Here is a 17,343-nt window from a genome sequence, read left to right on the forward strand (position 1 = left end):
TGAAAACACATTCACTTTCTAGTCTAAAAATACAGCATAATGAAATAGATTAGATCTAAGCGTCAACAGTTTCTTAAAATATCTGGCACAAAGAGCTCAGCTTTCAATAACCAACACACAGAGAACAAGCTCCCCATTCACTGAAGAAAGTCAGCTGGGAGAAGCGTTTGCCCTCCTCAGCAAATTATTTTATAAACAGGGAATTAATGTTGAATCTTAGGTCTGCCTTGAAGGAGTTCTTATTTTTAAGTCAAAGTTTAAACATCCACTAAAACACCCATCCAAAAAGAACCAACTCAAGAATATTACTGAAAAGCAAAACACCACATACGCTGCAATAATATGAACACTTGAAGACCCAAGTAAACACTGCACATTATTTGTTGTTGCTGTCCTCTAAAAACAACATTAAAGCTAATTAAGTATCAGCTTGTTTACAACAAGACAAGCTACAAGCCTAATGTGTGGTTTTTATGCTGCAGTAGCCACTAATATTAAAAAAGTCTAATAATTAAAACAAAACAATAAAACCATCAAAGGAGCACCAAAATGCAAATACCCCAGACTGTCTAAGCCTGGGTGGCCACCCAGGGTTCTTAAGACTCATCCAGCTTGCAAACAGTTCCAGAGCTGCTCCCCTGCTTGGGTTATGTGACCTCCTAGACAGTACCTGGGGTGGCTGAGAGAGGGGAGGAAAAAAACAAAACCAAAACCAAAAAAACCCAAAAAGGCAACATTGCCATGTGACACCAAGACCCATCCACAGTCTTCTCCAACAGCCAACAGAAGACAGCTGGGATCCCTGGGGACTCAGGAGTCTCTGGAAGTTCACGACTACCTCCACCTCACAATGAATCCCAGAGCTTGCCTTTTTCCCAGTCTTGGCAGATACGATGCAGTTCCAGTCATGAGACAATCAGCACTGGGACCATGACCAGAACTGGGACCTGTAGGGTCACACAGGCTGGCAACCACAGTCTAAACCAAAATAGGATTCTGTTCCAGCAGAAACTTCTTTGCCTCCCATCAATTTATAAAATTTCAGCTCCAGAGTTCCTGCTACTTCCTCTGGGACACCCCACCACAATGACTCATGACTAAGACATTTACATTGGTACTTGTCCTAACTCTTTTACCATGTTTAATGACACAGCACCTACCTACAACATTGTAAATTAGTTCTTCAGTTAAAAAAGAAAGAATTAATACCACCACATACAGGTCCAGTTGGCACCCCATGCCATTTCACTGTTGTTCCCCACCATTCCACTGTAAAAAGTATCCAGTAATTTGACTCTCCAAATCATTTAGGTGAGAAAAAAAGGTTTAACAGGATTCATCCATTTCTAAGGTCTGCCACTTTGACAGAACATGCTGTCCTTTTCTGTTCATGTGATATGACTTCCCTGTATAGCAGTGATTGCCTTAATTCATGTGAATCATTTAAAATTACAGTCCATTAACTGTCTATAAAACAGAAATATGATATATATAAAATGTATATCATTATAAAGTTGGAAATATAGAAGAAAGGAGCTACACTGGTTTATGCTATGCAAGGATCCAGACCAATATAAGAAACAGACAAAGAGAACCAACAGATACTTTTTAACTGGAAATAGTTAAAAACATGGGACTGTTCTGATCATTAATATCATATTTGTGTTGAAGAGAACAGTCTTGCTTCTTAGTGAAGAGATGCATCGCCCTTCCAATTGGGCAAGCCACAAAGCTCTTTCTAATGCCAAGAGAGGGCTTTGTGTCGTGGCCTTTCCTGAATGAGCTGCTCCGTAAGCACGGCACAGCCGATAGGTGTGTGCACAGAAGTTATGACATTTCCCAGAAAAGAGGGCAATGAGAAACTGGTTGCGTTCATTTCTCTGGAAGCTACATAGCCTGCTCCAGGATACTATCTTTCCAAGACAGCAGGCATTCTCTTAAAACATGTGCTAGGAAGTACACCATCAACATGAAATGATGAAGGTTCTCGGAAACAGACAAATTTGGACAAGGTAGTAAGGCTTCCATCACCTGAAAACCAAACTTTTTTCTGATCAGTTACACCAGTAATATTGAATGATTAAATCTTATCTTAAATCTCCAAGTGGGAGACACCCAACTCTGGCCTGTTGTTTTTTAAGTACTCTAACTTCCTACTTGTTGTATATCACTCGGTTTTAGCTCATTTGCTGACCTGTCCATCTTAACTATGCACCTCTTCCTCTTCCCTATCTATCCTGCATGATATTTGCCTGTACTTCCATAGAAAAAAAAATAAAAAAATTAAGTGTTGTTGAATTTTTAAGATCCATTGGCATTCAAAAAATCCTATGGGCCTTCCAGAGGTGTATTAACAAACATGGCCACAGAGCCTGTCACAGTCCCTCACTTCAGGCAAGCACAGTCAAGGCTGTGCTGAACAAACCAGCTGGTACACGTCGTGCTGTTTCTTTCTGAGACACTGTGATATATAAAATAAACATTTTGGACAATGAAGTCACCACAGTGCTCAAATCAACTATCATGAACTCAAAGGTACACACAGAGACTTCTTAGACAGGCACAAACTGCAGGTGTGACCAAGCATGAAAAGCAAAGCAGCCTCATGTACTTTACAAGCTTAACAGCCAAAAGAGTTCCACATCACCGAGCTTGCCACAAAACCGGGCTGGCACAGGAGGATATGTGATATCCTGCCTGAACACAGCAATTAAAAGCACCATGGAAAGACATCGGTGACTGGTAAAAAACTCCAGCTGATTGTACTTGTATTAAAAGCTAGCAACATGGGAGGATGTGAAACTTTAGCTTGTTCAAAAAAATAAAGCAAAGTAGACTAAAAGCAACGATAAACTCAAGTAGGTGAGACATTCAAGAAGGACTTCTTTGAGGGAAAGGAAAAAATCTGAGAGTCTATTTAAAAAAAAAAAAGTAGACTTGCCACATTTTTTTCCTGTACATATGAAGCAGCCAACCACTAATTTTTCTTCCCTTTATTTTATCTTCACATGATTCAAAAATTCACTCAGTCCTAAGAGTCTGTATGCTTTAGAATAACATCTGTTTAAAAATTCTTTAACCAACACTTGAAGAAAAATAAAGGGAAAGGTGGGGAATTGTAAAGAAGAAATATTTCCTTGAAAGAAAAACAGGAAAAAATAGCTACAAGAAATGGTGAAGAAAAGGGTAAGGTGGCAAAATATCAGAGGAAATAAATGTTCACTTCAAGGAAGATAAATTTGAGGCTGATTTTTCACAGGCCCTCCAGAAAAGAGGCCTGGCAGCCACAGGCTCTAATTTTCCACCTGCAAACACATTCATTCCCACACTTTGCAGGTGCAGCCATTCCATTCCAAACACTCGATGTTTTCTTTCACGGGAAGGCCGTACAGCACGTTCTTCAGGGAAAATGCAGAGCAGCCAAGCTTGGGGCAAAAGCCCAATGCAGCACAGTGCTGAAGCTGGAATATGTCCCTCCCTACACAGTCGTGCACACCAGGCCTACTGTGCACAGCACCATGGGGACCCAGCCTCACTGGCAGCACCTAGATTAGGAACTGCTCTCATTTCACAGGATTATACCCCAATCTGCAACAGCACAAACATCTTCTGATATTACTGGGTACAGACCACATAGTAAGATACTGAAAGCTTCTTCCAAGAAAGATAAAAAGAAAACCAGACCAAAGTACACCTTCGTTCCTTCACAGGAGGCACAGCAGGATCACATGTGAAGATAGAGATACTGTGGGGAGCAAAATGTAACTACAGTTTTCCCTTAGAACTGTGGAGGGGGAAGAAAAAAGAAAAAAAGGCTATGGATTGTCTGATATTTGTGCAGAAAGCACCATCGCACCCACATTTTCAGAAAGCCACAGGAGTGTGTGGGTTCTCTGTTTTTGGAACAAGAGCACAGTGAAAGCAAGCTTGTTTACTTTAGACACTGTACAAAGACTTATTTTTTTTTTAAATAAATGGTTGAAAGGATGCCTCTTAGGAGTTAGCAGAAAATACAAGCCAGATTTATATTTCTAATCTCTGCAAATATCTACTCTACAGGGCATCACAAAGACTGCTTTATATCAGACAGTATGCAGACCCCCGGTGCTTTAAATATGCCAAAAGCATGCGCAGCATCTCCACCTGCAATGGCTGCTCACCCTGAGAACAGCTGGATGACTAAAAAGAGGTTGTCTAAGTAGCCTTCCACGAAAAATGCCTTTTACTAATGTGCCAACCCCCATACTCCCACCCAAACGGCTCTTGCTGCAGCTGCCATCAAGCCTGGAGACGGTTTTTTCGCTTGGTTGGTGGGGAGGTTTCTTGCTGTTGTTGTTGAAGGGTTTTTTTGTTTGTGTGTGGTTTGTTATTTTTTAAATAAATTTGGTTTATGGCAAGTTCTTATAGAAATTTTCAAATTATAGCAATTACAAAATGGTAAAACTCCTGACACCTCAAGAAATTATCATGGGGCTTTAACTCATCATTCTGTTGAAGATCTCTCTGGGACTGGGTGCAGGTAGAATGCCAGGACTAGAGGTGGGGGAGATGCTGGAGTCACTGAGATCTTGGAGGAAACAGGATTAAGATCAGGGGATATATAAAAATGGGCGTCTCAACCCAAGACAAAAGAAACAGACTAGAAAGAGTAAGGAAATAAGAGGACTAGAGGGTAGGAAATACCTCTCCTAAGAGAAGGCTCAATGCCAAGAATACAGGGCTATTACACTGAAAGAGAGGCAAGGCAGTAACATTTATTTACCAGAAATAAGAGACAGGTACTCTACAACTGGCAGCTGCTTTCTGTACATCTCCCTAGAACATCCACTGGAAGCTTCTGCCACAGGTCAAGAAAAACAGCTGTCCTGAGAAGCCATTCACACTCAAAAATCACTAACTGAACATGACTGACAATGTCCTGCTGCTGCTTCTTACCCTGTCCCAATGCTCCACATAACTTTGAGCAGGAAAAAAACCCCACACCACTACTGTTTAAATCTTTAAGCAAGTGTCAATTTTGTAAAAGAGAAGTAAAGAACCGCAAGTCAAAGTCAGATCTGACCTACTAAAACAATTAATGTGTCCCCCAGAGTACTCTTTGTCTCATCTTTTCTTGCAGGCCTCGGAGACTGACTTCAAAGAGCTGGTAGTTGAATAAACTGCTCTGGCAGTCTTGTATTTTCATTTTCTTTTCCAAGGATCCCACAGACCCTTCTTTCTCATCTTATCAGAAATAACTCTCACAACTACAGGCATCCCACATTAAGTGACGGTGATGCTTGTGGTTATATATTAGGCGTCTGCAGCTCTGCAGGTCCTCAATAACCAGCTACATGACCAACCCAGGTAACCCACTCACTCAATATCCATCTACACCTTTGAAATGATGAGGTTATTTGGGCACAAACTGAAATACAAGAAATTCCTTCTAAACATAAAACCCCCTTTTTATTGCAAGGGTGATTGAACAGTGGATCAGGTTTCCCAGAAAAGGTGTGGAATCTCTCCATCCACAGACATATTAAAAATCCAGCGGGGGACAGTCCTAGGACAATCTCCTCTGCCTGACCCTGTTCTGAGCAGATGATCTCCAGAGGTACCTTCCAACCCCAACCATTCTGCAACTCTGTGGTTAGCACTGCTACTTGCGTTTAGCTTCAGCAAGTCAACTGACACTCCCATATTGTACCTCTGAAGGACAGCGCTGATTTCTCACTAGATTTCTATTTCACTTCTCTCCCAGCATGTCATATATGTACAAGTTTCCACAGAGTCTGTTCACCACTGCGGGACACAGCACTCACCCTTATTTCTGCATCCACATTCAGCTTGTGCACTACAGAAAGTTACCAGCAAAACCATGAAGAGCTCCCGATCACTACCAACACTGCAGGCAGCTAAATTCCAGGAGCCTGTAGCCATAATTAGCATTTTAGACTACCAATAGTAATGATAAAGTGTAAAGAAATTATGATTTTATAAATAAATTATTATGGCTTCACCTATAAATGAACTGTCTTATTTGTACAAAGATTCCTCCTGTTGGTCCCAATCACCAAACACACAAAATAGTCCACAGATTGTTTTGAAGAGTCAGATGGTTTTTCAAATAAAAACGATTAAGGAACTGCCTCAGAGCCACTGACCACCCCCAAAAGTAATGCTCCTCTCAGCCAACAGAACCTAAAAGCCTTGGATCATTTCCTATCTTTGTGATGGCAGCACATGAGGTGTTGGGGGCTGCAGTCACTGGAAGCAGGGAGGTATATTCAATCTGGGACAAATCTCTCGAAACCAGCTACCAAGCCAAAGTCTATAATCCTCCAGATCAGAGGCAGAGTAAACCATCTCAGTAAACCAATTCCTTGGGTTTTGAATACTTGTAGATTATGTAAGCGTTTGCTGAAATATTCTCAGAAGACTTTTCAACATCTTCAAGGAATATTAATCAACCCTGGAAATTCTGGAGTCTACAATTAACTAAAAGCTTGGACTGAGAGATGGGTTTCACCTCAAGCTCCAAACATGGCCAGGCAAGCTCAGGGCTGGAGATGTTTCCACCAAGAGAAGGTTACAAAGGTAACAGGTTCACTGCTAGCAGTGCTGTCACTAGCTTTGCAGCTTCAGCCTTTGGTGATGGTTTTGTTTTGGGGTTGGGTTGGTTTGTTTGAGGTGGTTCTGGAGCTTCCCAGGAGGAGATGAAGTGTCTCATCATGCGTTTTGCATTTAAGACAGGTTTTTAATTTGTACGTAAATGTAAGTCAAACACATAGGCACTGAGTGGGTGAGGTAGGCACTAGACTCACCATCACAGGTCATCGTATCATGATCAAGCCTAATCCTAAGAGCAGCCAGTCTCAACTTCAAAACAAATGTTTAATCAGTTTACCAAGAATAAAGCAAAAAAAAAAAAAAATCTACAAAAAAAATTCCCAGCTGTTCATCTAATCACACTTTAGACTAAGCCTTTCTCTGTCATGTTTCAGAAGAGTCCTCCATGTCCCCACCTCTCATTGCTTCAAACATGAGATTTACTGCTTGCACGTACAATTGCACAGTTGAAGGTTTGCTGCCATCACATTGTCTACAGTGAAGCAATTCCATTTCAGGAAAACCAAAACAAAAAATAATGAAATGTTATTCTGTATCCGAGATCCATTAGTAAGCTGCTGGTTTTGCTACAGACACGTCAAGAAATGTAAGAGGCACTTATAAGACTCTGCAGCTTATGTTATCAATCACTTCAGAAAGAAAAACAACTCAGCAGCCACTCCAATCGAGGGTGCTGTGAAGTTCAATTGTCACTGAAATGTTTTGTTATTACCTACCCAGGCAGAATGAGCAAATATACCTCTGCAGGTGAGCTATGAATGAGCAATCAGCGCTGCAGGCTGCAGCTTGAAGAGATAATAGCATCCAAGTAGCTACAATGCTTCCTTGCACACAACTAAGCCAGGACTGAGCTGACTAAAGTGAGCAGCAGAATATTTCATACATTGTGACTGCATGTTAAATGATTCTGAAGGAAAAGGTATGAGGCTTCCCTCTCCCAACACATACAAAGCAGGAACACATAGATACAGACAAGCATCAATATTCAGTCTATTCCCAGGGAAATTTAAGTTGGTTTGTGATGTTTTCAGCCCACTGTTTGGTAGGAATTCTGCATATGCAGTAGTCAAGGGACTGCTTGACAGCTGTCATTTTAAGACTCAAATCTTTCATATCTTACCAAAGTCAATTCTCCAGTCCAGTGTTAAGAAAAAACCCTTTAATATAAACAATCTGCAAAATAAAATAGGCTTCACATCTTGTACACCTTCTAGAATTAAAGTCACTTTCTCCACTATTTATACATCTTTTTTAGACATGACCACATGATGAATTTCAGGTTTGCAGCAACAGAACATTTTATTTCAGTGGGGAAGCTTCTGCCACCCTGTAGCAACTTCGACCAGATAAATGAAATAATTTTGGTTAAAAAGAAAACAAGCCCACCTCTTTTTAGGTAAGGTAGGCTTTTCTTATTTCTCCTCCTTTTTTAAAAAAAATTTGAATACATTACAGATGTGCAAAAACCACACAGTGATGTGGTTTACAAGAACAGCTCCTAAAAACAGTTGCACTGTTACAACTGCAGCATAGGGCTCTGAATAAAAGAGTAACTCCCACTGAAGTTGTTTGCAAAGGTGCACCCTGATCATAATTAAAGGACTAATACCCTCTAACAATTTTAATCCTTTTGTGAAGTGTAAGAGGAAAAAAAATAGGAGTGGGATGGGCAAAACCCAGAAAAGATGCCAAAGTTCACTTTCAGCAAGCACAGGTAGACGTAAGAATAATAAACTAAAACTGTATAGAGAGGTTCTTTGCCTATGGCTTCTTTTTAATCAGCCAAAGGTTACAGAACAAGACTATGGTCACCATGGTCCCTTTTAAAATTTCTGTCAGGTCTTTAAACATATATCTATCAATCTCTTTCTGTTTCTGCAGTTGTTAATGTATAATCATTCACCAATACTGCTTTTCTTTAATTTTTTTTAATTATTATTATTTTTTTTCCAAACAGATATAATCAAATGGTGACTTCTCTCACTTTTCCCCATCAGGAAAGAACCAGATGATACCTGAGTAAATACTGAATGCCAGAAACAGAGCAACTGTCCGTTCCCTCCCAGCTATATCACAATAGTGCAAACAGAGGGAAACCACATACCTTGTTACCTCCTGCTGTAGTCTGGAAACACTGGGCACATAGAACATTACCCCGAAGAAAAGCAAAGGCTCATTGGCAAATTTGTCCAGCTGCTTCTTCAGAGGCTTTTCCAGTTCAACCCAGCGGGCTTGCTGGCTCTTGCTGAGAAACCAAAGACCAAAGTAGTGTGTCTAGATAAAGAAACAAAATAGTGTCAGTTTACCTTTTTCAGCTAGATCACACATTTGCATTTGTGTCGTTGATTGTATAAGAACAGATGGCATTGTGTACATTTTTCCATATGCAAAATAGAGTAATTTCTTTTTTACTGTCCCTTTTTATTTTTAGGACAATCTTGAAGACCATGGCAAATTAATACTGAATTATAATATACTTCATAGAGTACTACCTGCGCCTTATCATCTCTTGCAAATGCATATTAAAGAGCTCGGTCTGACATTACGGTACAGGTGACATAAATGATTTACAGAAAGTGTCTGAGTCTTTGTTTTCTTTTACATCTGTGCCTTGTGAACAGACAGCAAACACTAAGTCTGAATCAAAACACAAAGACTTCAAGAGACTTTGCATCAGGCCCAATGTAGGCATAGGACAAGGACTCTTCCACCTATAAAAAGAAGAATGCAAACCCATATGTCAAAATATATCTACCAATACCAGAACTATTTACCCAATCCAGAACATGTTTACTTTTTTTTTAATGCACTCATAAGGTTTTATGATGAAGAAGTATTACACCTAAAATGTGCATCACACACACAAGTTGTTTGCTCTAGGGTCTTAAAGAAATACCAGATTGAAAACCTCAGCTTTCTCCTATCCCGTGTAAACCTCAATGACTGTTGTACCTCCTGTATAAGCCACATGGGACTGTTGCTGGTGGAGAGTAATTAGCAAGGAACAGGGTTCAGAACTAGAGGTTCAAATACTATGAATTGGTAATAAGCAGCTGAAAGAATAGACAATTCATCATGAAGGATTCTGTTGAAAAGTCCTTAAATCACTGTATTAAACACACTGATCTATTACTGCAGGCAAATGCATACTTTAATTAACAGCAAATGCTACGACTACAGATCTGAAGAAAAGGTGAGAAAAAGTGTTCACGTTTAGCATCTGGAGGTTTCCAGCAATGCCTTCAATATAAAATACCACTCTGTACTAACACTGGAATGAATGAAACAGAAACTGTGAGAGCAACTTTTGTGGACACCAAGCAGATTTAGGATCTGAAAGTGGGATCATTACTATTTCTGCATATTTCTCTCATTTCATTCCAATAAACTTTCTTGGTGTTTAATCTAACTGACTCCCTATTCAGTTAAAACTTTCCAGTAGCTTCCATTAGATTAGATTAACCTTGACATAAATAAAATACTTATTTTGTCATTACAGCTTAACTTACCTGGACAACAATCCTTCCACAGGCAGTCACAATCCTTTATACATAGCACCACATTTTAAATAAAGATACTTGACAGAAAATAGAAAAGCCCCTATTTGGTGTTTTATAAAGCTTTCATTTGCAATTACTTTTAATGCATCCAAAACGTTTGGCCTATAAATCAATCATCAAGATTTCACCAACCGGATTTCCCAGATGTTCACATGTTTTATTTAAAAGTCTTCAAAAGTAGCACACAAATTGCAACCATTACACTTTGCAAAAGCCACCATCAACAGCCTGTTTCACTTTGGTTCTCTAAAAACCATTGCATGGACCATGACTCAACATACAACACAAGGGCATCTAATGCAATATTGAAAAATTAAAATGCTTAAAAATGACAACAAGCCAGCAGGAGCAACGCTGCTCCAACTATTTTATAGCTGGGGGCATGTAAGAGAGAATCATATGCAGAAACTCTGAATTGGAGTGCAGGTGTATTTACTTTAGGGTCTCATTATGTGCATATTTTCAACCTGGAGAACATCCAGACTAGCATTTAACTAAAGTGATACCTAATTCAACTTGATACCTCAATTAAGCCTGACAAACCTGCAGTATAGTTTGAACACTGTTCAGCCCTTTTTCTTTAAGCTGTTTGGTACAATGAAGCAAGTTAGAGTTGTTTTGTTTTGCTTTGTTTTTTAAGGGAATCAATGTAATATTTCCTTCTAGAATTTAAAGGTATCTTTAATAAATCAATTAATCAGTCCAGGACACAAATAAATCAAGAAGTCAGCATCTCACATAGAATACACTTAAAACTAACCAATTCATTGATACATGTCTACTCTCTTTGTAGTCATCACTGGATAAAAAGTTCTTTCTGATGAGCTCACCATGATAGTAATTAGATGAAAATGAAGGTGGGAGGGACCGTGGAGACAGCAAAGGAAAGGAATTAATGTGAAGGAAGAAAAAAGCATAGTGATTTTACCACATCATAAGGGAAATCCTTTAATGGACAAACTCTTGAAAATCACTGCAGGGCAGCTCATCCTCAGCAAGAAACAGTGCAGAGCTATGAAAATAAATCTTCCACCTTAAATTCCATTCCATTACTTTAAAAAGTAAACATTCACATCATCAAGGTCCCAAATTTGCAGCGTCAAGTACTTGTAAAACATCTAGCAACTAAGATGATTTGGACTCTGAAGTCTAAAAGAGTTATTCAAGGGATTAAGGGTATTGCAATTAAACTGCTCAAATGAACACAGTCCCTCCCCTTTGAGTGGGGGCAGGGGGACAAGAAAAGTTTAGATTTGCTACAGCAGAAAGGCTCTTCAAGTACCAAATCCAGAATCTTAAATCACTTCCAAGGAGTAAGAAGTGAAGGGAATGCAGTGTTTAAGCTTCTAGACTACAGCAGATACGGTGGACTAACCATGGCAGCATGAATTTCACACAACTAAAAGACAACTGTTTTCCTGGAAAGCAGCCTGGAGAGGATTGAGCAATTGCAGATGAAGCACAGGGACTGCAGAGCAGAGCTCAAGTCACAAATGCCACACTTTGGAGAGACAACCAACACAGTTACCTGAATATCAGCTCCCTATTGCCAGGAACTTGAAAGTGTTAGCATTTTTTTAACAATCCACAGTGGGGGAGGACTTCTGTACCCACTAGTGCAAACACCTGAAGACTCTCCCCTAGGAACGTTAGTAATTCCCAACAACAGAGGAATGTGGGACTGGAAATGGCTGGACCATCAAGTTCAGTAAGCTATGATCAGGCATATGACTATCCAGAAGGCTTTACAGAATGAGTCATGAGTTGCCATATATTCCAGCCCACAAAATATTTTTACAGTACAGACACTCCACAAATTAGATGAGGGGATATATAAAAACGGAATCTTTTCTCTATAAGCAGCTGATTGAAAACTAGGTTGATTCCAAAAGCTGGTCTGTTTGTCCATTGGTACAAAGTGAGCTACTGACTTCAGTTTTCATGGAATAAATATCTACACTTACACCTGGCAGGCTCTGAAATAACATGGGCTACCCTAACAGGTTCATCAGCAAAGTGGCAAAGAAAGTGAGTGATGCTTTCACTTCTAAAAAAAGAAATCCTTCTTCCAGCCACAGCTGACAGACTGGTGATACACACTGAAGGAAAGCTTTTCATAACACTAAATGTATGCACACACATCCATTCTGCAGATAAAGAGCTTCAGTTGCTAGTGTGTTTGGTCTGCCTAATCTGTAAATACACAAAGAGCTCTGTTAGAAAGGAGTTGACACTAATTTTCTCCCAAGGTTTTAAAATTTGTCTTAACTACCACACATGACTCGGTATGTGGTACAAGGAAACTGGCTTACACTCCTCCAGGAACTGCATCCTCTGCTAAAGCAGTGGAAAAGAACCAGAGCACCTGCACACTCCAGTGATGCTACATGAAAAGGCAATCCTCAAAATATGGCGAGACAGAAAAGAAAACTGGATACACAAAACCTGTGCTGAGAAGTCTTAAAAAAGATTACATTCTAGCTGCCAGTTCAGAAGGCAACATATTCATTTTGGACTTGGATTTAGCTATACTCCCAAGTCCAGAACTACTCCTGCCTTTATGTTGAGCAAAAAGAGTAGAATTGTCAACAACAGGAGATAATAGACAGTTATTAAACCAGCAAATCTCATTCAAAAGGATCCAACAAGACAGGCTTGATGTTTATTAAAGCATCTGGTTAAGCAGCCAACTAAATATTTACCCTTGAGAAAGAGGCAGAGTTCCAGCTCCTCCAGGCAAAAAGCATGAAACCCTGCTATCCTGGGGCGCTTGCACAGAGGGGAAGGCACCATTTACAGCAGCCAATTGTTCCTAGAAGGTCTCCTGTCCAAGTGCTGCCTGAACACAATCCCAGCTTCTCTGGCAAGATGAGTCAAACCAAGTCAAACTTTGAGGCAACCCTGCTGCTGAACACAGGTTTTCAGTCATGCCCTATGAGGAGGGGACACCTTCTAGGGCACAAAAAAAAAGGTTGGAATAGCAGCAAATGGCTACCCCTGCACAGCGGTCAGTGTCTGCTTGTGGCGCTCGGCCCGCCATCCTCCTGCTTTGGTTTGGGTTTTGCAGCATCACAGTACTGGAGGTACCACTGTGAAATTCAGCTCAAAATAATATTTTTGGTTGGAAAGGACCTTCTTTCCCTCCTCCTCCCTTACAATACATCAGAACATTCCATCTTTAAACTTTTTATCATTTTATAAAGTGAATAAAGGAGAACAACAAGGAGAAAGAGACATGAAGTCTCACAACGGATTTGTACAGATCACTCTGCTATTTCAAGCAGGTTCATTTAGTCTCACCTGAAGGGAAAAGTGCCACTATACTGAGGAAAAAAAATAAATTCTTTTTACAATCTGTGCACATACATACAAGATTGTAAAATGATGTTTCTGACCTTGTCTTTCCTCTCTTTTCTTTCCTCCCATCTTCTCGTCTTTACTTTTTACATAATGCTGGCATAAGAGCTCATTTTATTTGAACTGTTAACTATTCAAATAAAAGACCTGATGCTTTGTGAAGAGCTTTGCTGAAAAGGATAAATCCAGATTTTACAGTAGTTATATGGCTACACTTTCTACTGACCTATTCCTGAACCCTGACTCAGTCAGGGAAGGAGTTGCATTCCCCAGAGATCAAATAGAAATATGCATAATCCATTAGATACTGTTTTTCAGTCATGTGTAGCATAATGATCGACAGTCTTTCCCAACAATACATACAGTAATCTCAAACAGTTTTGCTTTTTAGCAGGGGAGGTCTGGACAGGTTTTTGTTTATTTCTAAGAAATCAGCTTGAGTGAAACATGAATGTATTCCTAACACAAATGTGAAAGTTGAGGTACACCTGGGATTTATTTAAACATAAGACCAAACTGAAGTATCAAACAAGAATTGATCTTTACTTTTAAGAGAACACATACTCTTATCCGAGACTGCATGGAGGAGACAAATGGGATTTTAGTTCTGTTTTGTGAGCACGGGATTTAACGAAGCTTAGTTTCTTCCTTGCTTGAACATCATAGTTTCCTGATCAGGATTTCTAAGAAAAAGCGTATTCCAGCTGAAGCTTTTGCTACATTTGGAGAATTTTAAAAGCCTCTCTCCAATAGGGACACTGGCACACATTTTCTCCTTGGTACATTTAATGAGCTTCTCTCCTCTATCAGCTATACAATTGCATGAATCTTGTAGAAATTTGAGCATTGTCAAAGTATTTTTGACCCTTCTGTAGATGTGATTGGCCAGCGAGTTCAAAAATGATGGTAAGCCTAGAGAAGGAAGGGGACAATCACCAAATGATTGCATCAGCCTTGATTCCCTACAAACCATGCAGGAACTCTACAGTGGCAGAAGCAGAATTGAATTTTGGGTCTGAGGGAAAGGACAGCATTCAGCACCGGACACCTCTAAGCTTGCTAGCTCCAATTATTCCTCATGAAAGGAGCAGAAGAGAATACAGGAAGACCCTCTCAGAGTTGAAAGAGATCAGTAATTCCCTTCTCTTCTAAACATTTCATGGATGCTACCAGAACCAATTGGCAAAAGTGATTGAAAAAAACCCCACTTCTGACAAAAAATGCTGTACTGTTGAAATCTGAACTTTACAAAATCGGTTCAATGTTGCCAAAACTTTGTTTAGAAAAAAAAAAATGGGGAGGGTGATGAAAGAAGGGGAAAGTGTTCCAACAACATCAAAGCATTCTCTTCTGTGTTGTTAAAATATTTTTTATCTTGAAACACTAACTTTTTGTGCTGACATATTTCTTTTACATGACACAAATAATTTTGAAAACAAAACAAAAAAAAAAACCAACAAAGCAATAGAAAACCCCCATGAAATTGAACACCGATCAAAACAACTTCCTTTGCCACTCTACTGTCCAATCTCTTTTCTCTGGAAAATTTTGGAACAAAATCCTGAAGTTTCAAAGTGGAACAAAACACGTTTTGAAATCACAAAATGCTTAGTGGAAAAGAATGCTAACCTGCTGATGGAGCTAATGTTCACAAACAAAGGTGGACCTCCAGACAGAATCATTAAGGCCCAGAATTCTGCTGCATCAACCAGATAAGCCACAAGGAATACAAGGAGAATCCCTCTATTCATTTCACTCCTTTCTGCACTATAATGGAAAGGAAAGGACCCAACCTCTCTGTAAGGACACCCTAAAGCATCACCAACAGAAAGGAAAAAAAAAAATTACTGGGAAACCTTCATCTCCAGAAGGTAAGGAAGAAGATGATTCTACTAAAATCCACATTAAAAAAAACCCCAAACAATGTATGAAAAATCACTACAGAATAGTCTGACTCTCTGCCTTATTCCTGCCTGCATATGCTCCTGCCTATTTTGCACACACACAAACACATGGAGTGAGATTCTTCCCTCATTCTTCATCATTTTTGTTTAGTTTTCATCTGCACTAGTTATTTGTATGCTACCTTCCAGTTGCCACCATTACAAAGGCCCATGGACCAACAAATGTAAGACACTGCAAGATTATTAGATCTCCCAGCTGTGGTTACAGAAATCATCAGCTAGGATAGTCAGACAATAACACAGCAATTTCCAGGTAATGGTTTTCAACTTGTGAACTGCAAAAACCTAGATACATGGATACAAAAACCAGGATACATGTAAGTAGTCCACAGAAGGTAAGTAAGAAAAGACAGTTCATTTGTGCCTTGCAAGTTGAAGAGATATTTCTAAAAATACATCAACACTTAAAATAAACACTGAACTTTACAACAAGAAGTAGAAAATAAAGAATTTCAGTCTTTAATAAAGTAAGACTGGGTTTCTTCAGTCTTTTCAGAAGCATTGGGAATGTAAAGAAAGCCTTTCAGAGTTTCAGATGTGACATATTTCAATTAAACAAAAGGAAGGAAAAACCCCCATTATCCTCAAACTGTTACTAGTTGCTCCTGCTAGTAACACAACTGATTCCTTTTTCTGTACATTAGTAACAAAAATATATTTATATGAAGGTGGATATTTAAAAGCCAGTGGTCTCCTTCCCACTGGCATAATTCAACCAGTAGTGATGGTGAAACCGGGTTTACATTCAGATAAGTTACTGTAAGTTGCCCCTTGGCATCCCAGTTCAGAAAGCAACATCCATTGCTTTCTAAGAGAAGAAGAAAGCTCATCTTCATCTTACAAAGAGCTCTCAAAGCTACGATGAATGAGAAACAGCACAAAATACCCTAAATACTGTTCTGCCTTCAGTTTTCATGCAACCAGAAGATGTTTGTCCAAGCTCCAGCTGCTGATCATATCTGGCCAGCTCCAAGAATAACACAATTCAAACAAACAGACTGTCTGAACTAAAAATGCATCAAATGATACAGTGACAGATGGTTTTCCTCGTGTTACTCTTACCTCACGTAATTCCAGCCTCTGAGCGACAGCTTCCAAGCACTCCTGCCCCGTGCTCTCCACAGAGAGGGTACACTCGATCACACTGTTGTCCAGCAGACGGATCCTTGTCACAAAGCAATTCTTGCTCAAGACGTTGTAGCGTCTGGTCCGTCGCAGTTTCAGCCCGAAAGGCATGGCTGCTGGCCTGGAAGGTTGCCCCTTCCCTATACTCTTCAGAGAGTTATCAGCACACTTGTTGACTTGCCTTGAAGACTTCTTCAGTTGGCACTACTCCCCTCCAGAAATGGAGGTAGCTGTCCATTCCCAGGGCGAGCTTCAAGGGATTCCTGCAAAATACATACAAATAAGTAGATTTAAGTGTGAAATAAGATGTTCCTAAAGATCAGTGGAAAACAAAAAAGCTTCAAGGAAAAGACTCACATTTAAAACCATAAAATAAACATGTCCACATACAGGATTGCCAGGCACTTAATACATCTCCCAAAAGAACACCTTCTACAACAAATCTTTCAAAATTCTATTTTGGCGCTGAATTTAAAGCACATATTTAATTGCAAAGCCATTCTTTGAGAAGCTCAGTACAAACAGCAACTCTACGCTACAGGGCATACATCCAGAGGTGCTAACTCTCCCACCATTACCCCACCACAGGGGTCTATAACATAATCTTCAAGTTAAGTTTTGGTGCCCTCAGGCCAGCTTTGAAAGCTAGCTTAAAAAGCTAAGGAACAGAGACATTTAAAAGAGGTGCGATTTTGAAAGAAGAAAGGCTGGCTGCAGTCAGCAGG

The 17,343-nt window shown here is 39.7% G+C and overlaps 1 protein-coding gene across 1 annotated transcript in view; it reads right to left on the reverse strand.

Annotated features, from left to right (window-relative positions):
• PTPN14 (protein tyrosine phosphatase non-receptor type 14) overlaps window positions 1-16,729 on the reverse strand; it is a 72,281-nt gene extending 55,552 nt beyond the window's left edge. Inside the window, 2 exon segments of the mRNA XM_010164356.1 lie at window positions 8,717-8,886; window positions 16,556-16,729. Coding sequence (XP_010162658.1) covers window positions 8,717-8,886; window positions 16,556-16,729 — 344 coding nt within the window.
• Between the last annotated feature and the right edge of the window lie 614 nt (window positions 16,730-17,343).

This window comes from Antrostomus carolinensis, unplaced genomic scaffold (assembly GCF_000700745.2).
Source record: "Antrostomus carolinensis isolate BGI_N321 unplaced genomic scaffold, ASM70074v2 scaffold1033, whole genome shotgun sequence".
Taxonomy (NCBI): Eukaryota; Metazoa; Chordata; class Aves; order Caprimulgiformes; family Caprimulgidae; genus Antrostomus; species Antrostomus carolinensis.